At 50.1% G+C, this 6,000-nt stretch overlaps 1 protein-coding gene across 1 annotated transcript in view; it reads left to right on the top strand.

Moving 5' to 3' along the window:
• LOC132448931 (heparan-sulfate 6-O-sulfotransferase 3-B-like) overlaps window positions 1-4,726 on the top strand; it is a 9,706-nt gene extending 4,980 nt beyond the window's left edge. Inside the window, exon 3 of the mRNA XM_060040486.1 lies at window positions 1,969-4,726. Within this exon, the coding sequence (XP_059896469.1) occupies window positions 1,969-2,838 (870 nt within the window). The 3' untranslated portion in view covers window positions 2,839-4,726. The remainder of the gene's footprint in view (window positions 1-1,968) is intronic.
• The last annotated feature ends 1,274 nt before the right edge of the window (window positions 4,727-6,000 follow it).

Genomic DNA, 6,000 nt, shown 5'->3' with positions numbered 1-6,000 from the left:
TATTTACGTTTGTGTGCATACACACCGTACACCTGTGTTCATTAGTGCTCCACATCCCATACCCCGCGCCCGGGAGACGCTGTGTGTGTTTGTGTGTGTGTATGTGTGTGTGTGTGTGTGTGTGTGTGTGTGTGTGTGTGTGTGTGTGTGTGCCTACGTGCGTGCGTGTGCATGTGTGTATGTATGTGTGCGTGCGTGTGTATATGTATGTGTGTGTGTGTGTGTGTGTGTGTGTGTGTGGGTGTATGTGTCTTTGTGTGTGTGTGTGTTTGCGTGTGTCTGTGCGTGAGTGCATGTGTGTGCGTTCATGCTTGCGTGCGTGTGTCTGCGTGCATGGGTATGTGTGCGTACGTGTGCACGTCCCTGCATGTGCTTGCGTGTGTGGCGTGCGTGTGTGGCCTAGGTGCGTGTGTGTGTGTGACGTGCATGTGTTGCTTGGAAGCAGAACTGAGGCAGCTCCAGCTTTGGAGTCAGTGTGAAGCCTCCGCGCCGCGGTCCTCTCCGCTCGGCCAGAAGGATCCCCAGGGTGCCCTCGTTAAAGATTCACGTGGCACTCAGAGCAGCTCCCGCCTGCCCAGGGAGGGTTTTCTCGGCCAACACCTGTCCCATCCCCTCCCTCCCCCCGTCCGTCCCTCCGTCCACCCTGTCTGGACGTACCTGTGGTTCAGCGCGCTGATGGATCCCCTCCGAGGATCCTTCTGCCTGGGGGTTGAAGGGCAGGGGCGACCTTCAGTGCAGAGGACGGCCAGAGCTCACAAACAAACAACTCTTTCCCTGTGAAGGCTCCCCCGGCCAGGATAGCACTTTATGTAGGTTATCCGTGGAGTGTTTTTAAAATAACCCCAAAAAAAAAAAGACAAACACTTAAAATAACCACCCTTTTTAACAACCTCTCTGTTGTGCTGCTACCATTAAATCTGTTCAACTCAGCCTTTTTTATACATTGCGGGCGCCGGTCCAGCAGCTGTTCTACGCGCCCATTCCATGAGCTTTGGCATTCGCCGCTTTCCTCAAAACGTCCTTAAAGTGTGCTGTTGGCACAGCAGGGGTCTGATGAATGGAGGCGAGGCCCCAGTCGTTTGTCTCCTGCTCCGCGGCCGGCCTCTGGCGCACCGCCTTCGAGGGGGGATCAGAGGGGAAGGGGGAGCACTGGTGTGCATAACCAATACCGCTCATTAAAAAAAGCCCCCCATCAGCGGAACACCAGTTGAATGCGCACGGCGGCCCCCCGAGACGGGGCCCGCTGGAATCACTCAGCAAACGCCCTGAGTAGATGATCAAGTTTACAATGCAAGGACACGATGTGTTCTCTCCACACCGTAGGGGGCCCGGGGCCCTTTGTGTCTGCGGAGCCCTTATTACCTCCAGCCTATGTTTTTGGTTCAGCGCGTGTGTCTGTGTGTCTGTGTGTCTGTGTGTTTGTGTGTTTGTGTGTTTGTGTGTTTGTGTGTTTGCCCTGCTAGGTGTTGCGGCACGGCGCTAAAAGGTCAGAACTCTGACAGACTGCAAATAAACAGCTTTGTTTTGATTCCTCGGACGCTGTAACAATAGTGATCACCGCAGAGGAAACCCCGACTCCAAACTTTCCACGCGCCAATTAGCATTCGACCTTGGATTGGCAGCGTGCCGCTCGGGGGGTGTCGCCATCTGTCGGCGCCATGTACGCCCGTCCCTCAGTGACGCCGTGACGCCATCGCCGCTCCCCCTGGCCGCCTTTAGGGGCGACGTTTGGCTCAGGAGGTAGAGCGGGTTGGCCAGTAACCTAAAGGTGGCTAGTTCGATCCCCGGAGTGTCGAGTTGTCCCTGAGCGAGACGCCTCACCCCGACTGCTCCTGGCGAGCTGTTGCCTTGCGTGGGTTACAACGCCGTGAATGTGTGCATGAATACGTCTTTGATTGGGTGAATGTTGGTCAATATTGTGAAGCGCTTTCAGTGGGCCCAGGTTGGAAAAGCGCTGTGTAAATTGAGTCCATTTATGTTGTCTTTCTGTCCGTCTGTCTTCCCGTGTGCCGCAGGAACTTCTACTACATCACGATGCTGCGTGACCCCGTCTCCCGCTACCTCAGCGAGTGGAAGCACGTGCAGCGCGGCGCCACCTGGAAGACCTCGCTGCACATGTGCGACGGCCGCTCGCCCACGCAGGACGAGCTGCCCACCTGCTACAGCGGCGACGACTGGTCGGGCGTCTCGCTCACCGACTTCATGGACTGCCCCTCCAACCTGGCCAACAACCGGCAGGTGCGCATGCTGGCCGACCTCAGCCTAGTGGGCTGCTACAACCTCTCCTCCATGAACGACAGCGAGCGCTCCCAGATCCTGCTGACCAGCGCCATGAGCAACCTGAAGAACATGGCCTTCTACGGCCTCACCGAGTTCCAGCGCAAGACGCAGTACCTGTTCGAGCGGACGTTCAGCCTGCGCTTCATCGCCGCCTTCACGCAGATCAACAGCACGCGCGCCGCCAACGTGGACCTGAGCGAGCCGGTCCGCCGCCGCATCGAGGAGCTGAACCTGCTGGACATGCAGCTGTACGAGTACGCCAAGGACCTGTTCCTGCAGCGCTTCCAGTTCAGCCGCCAGCGGGAGCACCGCGAGGTGAGGCTGAAGCGCCGCGAGGAGCGCCGCTGGCTGCGGGAGCAGCGGGAACAGGTCCGGTCCTCCTGGCTGCCCCGGCACCCGGCACAGGGCTCCAGAGGAGCAGGAGGAGGAGGAGGAGCAGGGGGAGCTGGTGGAGGAGGAGGAGGAGGAGGAGGCGGGCGGTTAGGGACGGGGAAGGAGAGTGCGGGCGATTTCCCCGCCACCACCGAAGACTACACCAGCCAAGTGGTCCGCTGGTGAGACCCCCGCAGTCCCTCTGCAAATAAAGAGGGAGGGCGAGAGCGCTGGGAAGCATATGAAAGCAATCGCTGAAGGAACAGTATTAATATGTACTTTTAATATATACTCTCTCTCTCTCTCTCTCTCTCTCTCTCTCTCTCTCTCTCTCTCTCTCTCTCTCTCTCTCTCTCTCTCTCTCTCTCTCTCTCTCGATCTTGCCGGTGTATCCTGTCACCCTCTCTTTCCGTGTCACTATTCTTATCTATCTACTGTATCTATCTGTTTTACCAGCTTCAGTGTGAAACGAGTGCTCTGCTTCTTTATTTACGGTCATGAAACTGCCAAGTCTGCGTCTCACGGCAGCCCCGCCGTCTCGGAGTGGCCTTCTGTGTCTTAAATCTTTAACTGGGTGGTTTTAACGATTCCTTTCTAATAGTGGCTGATCATTTTGCTGCTTTAATCCTTCGGCCTGGTTGTTTATCGTCGGATGGTGATGAGTGGTCAGGGGACTGAAAGACGATGACGTGAGGGCTGGAGAACGTTTCAGAAGACACTGCTGCAGTGCTCACACCCTTATTGGTTGCACATTCACTGTGGATTTGTGGATGTCTGGACGATGTTTCTGCTGCAGTATGTGGAGACACATGGTTCCCACTTGAAAATGTAATGAAAAAAAATGACCAAAAAAAAATATATTGTTGCATGTCACGTGTCCACATTATACTTAGAATCGGGGAGGAACTTCTAGAAGAAACGAGCAGAGCCAAACTTTATCGATATGAAAACGTATATGCTACCCTGCTTTGTCGACGTAATCCTCCATGCTCATCATATTGGATTTGTTCGGGGAATACCTACAACATTGTATCATTTTCTTCTTTGTTCATGTCTTTGTTTTTAAATTGTAACTAAATTATATCGCAGTGCAGTAAGTGATTCCGCTGAGGCGTATGCTTGTGCCAATAAGCTGACTACAATTAAATCACGACGTGTAGCCCTCCCCGACACAAACACATATTGACCAATTAGAGACAGTATCTAACTTTCTAACGGTTTTCACATCTCCTATTGGTTCAGACTTTCTGTCAGTCAACCACAGAGACCCAGAGAAGATCAGCAATCTCCCATTCGCCAGAATGTTTTAGGTAAGATGTAGCCTAGGAGGTGTTCATGTACCGTGACAAAGACAAGTCATGTTTATTTATGTAGCCCTTTAACACAGTTACGGTCTCCACAGACTTCACGAGAGCACATTCAGATGAGATCTGACAACCCGAAGCTTCCCATAAACCCTTTGAGGAGCCAACCTTGAGGAGAAACTCAAACCACACACCTTCTCACCGGCTGGGAGTGCAATCATTCTCAGATAGGCAAACCAAAAAAATAACATATATCAATGATAACTCCTTGGTTTAAGTGGTTCAAGAATAACGTTTTTTTTTAGCTCTATACAAGCAGACACGAGGCACTTGAACGCACAATAGCTGATGAAATGATATCGCTGTGTTTCCGCCCGGCGGTCTGATTGTGAATGAGGCCGTCGGCATTCCGGCGGCGTAGCGCTTCGGTCGTCACGCTCCCTGCTCCGACATGTGGGCTGAGCCCGCTGCTGAGCCCACTGTGGACGGCCGCGGCTCTAGCGCCAGAGGAGACTGCGGTCCACAAACAGACGCCATCAAAGCAAATGGACGAATAATACAACGTTTCTGTCCCCTCGGCGGTCTGATCGCCTCCAGCTCTCCAGCTATACGGTGCATGTGCCAATTCATAAACACTACTGTTGCTGTCTTGATATGCCTCTCCCCCCGGCCCCCTATGTCCATTCGAGATGTACGATTATCAAATTAAACGCTCAATAAATGTTTGCTGCTATTTTTTTTAAGAATAAATTATTATGTTTAAACTCTGATTGCGATGGCATTTTCCATTATTGTTCTTATGGATTACTTCTGAGAGATCTAACAAGTCATCATCTTAAGTCTGCTTATTATTGTCATTTGCACTTCATTTAAGATTGCAGGTTGAGATTTATTGTTTAATTAAAGTCTTACTTTAATTACGTCTGTGTGTGTGTGTGTGTGTGTGTGTGTGTGTGTGTGTGTGTGTGTGTGTGTGTGTGTGTGTGTGTGTGTGTGTGTGTGTGTGTGTGTGTGTGTGTGGGGGGGGGGGGGGGGGTGTCATGTGAGTGTGTGTGTGTTTCTGTTAAACTATTAAGACATTAAGACTAAGACTATTTAGATCAACGACAACAGATCTCATTGCAGAACAGTAAAAATATGATAAGTAATTATATGTGTATTTTGGGTTATGGGTATTAGGAAGTTCATTAACATGAGCACAGATATCCATATGATAAAAGGGGAAAAAGTAAACTATCAACTTCCCATTGGGTTTCATTAAAATAATTGCCAAGCTATAATTGCATTAATAACACGAGGATTGTCAGTTTAAAGTTAATTAACATGCTAATTATAACTCAAACTAGTGTGGATTTAAAAGTCACATTGTGTGTGTGTGTGTGTGTGTGTGTGTGTGTGTGTGTGTGTGTGTGTGTGTGTGTGTGTGTGTGTGTGTGTGTGTGTGTGTGTGTGTGTGTGTGTGTGTGTGTGTGAATGTATGCATGTGTGTGTATGCACGTGTGTGTGCATTTGTGTGTGCATGTTGATAATGTGCATGTTGATAATGTATGCACATGAAAAACGTGGATGCATATTATTAATAAAATGGGTTTGAAAATGTACATTTAGTAGGCCTACAACTGCATTAAACATATCAAAACATTCAGTTTAGATGGATCCAACATCTCCACAGTGAAGATACCATGCTCTTTGGGGCAAGAAATTGTCTTCTTGGCACGAATGAGCAATTCAAAAAATCCGCATATGTAGGCCTACTTTGCATATGCCTTTTTTCTTGGCAAAGAAAGTGGTTTTAGGAAATACACTTTCAGCCATTTAGAAGAATTTGAATTCTGCGACACAGCATAATTAAAAGGTTAGAATGGTCATGGGCTCAGCGCTGCGAAAACCATTAATTTGATATTATTCCTTGCGGTGATTTCATATTAAGACGTAATGAACGAGCTTGATGAACGATTCCACCGCTGCCCGAGTCATCGGGACATGGTGTAAATTGAGACAGAAGCTGTCTCGAGAAGCTTTCAACGTGTAGGCCTACGTGTGG

This window comes from Gadus macrocephalus, chromosome 20, assembly GCF_031168955.1.
Source record: "Gadus macrocephalus chromosome 20, ASM3116895v1".
In the NCBI taxonomy this organism is placed as follows: domain Eukaryota; kingdom Metazoa; phylum Chordata; class Actinopteri; order Gadiformes; family Gadidae; genus Gadus; species Gadus macrocephalus.
This window is presented reverse-complemented; position numbering and strand designations above follow the sequence as displayed.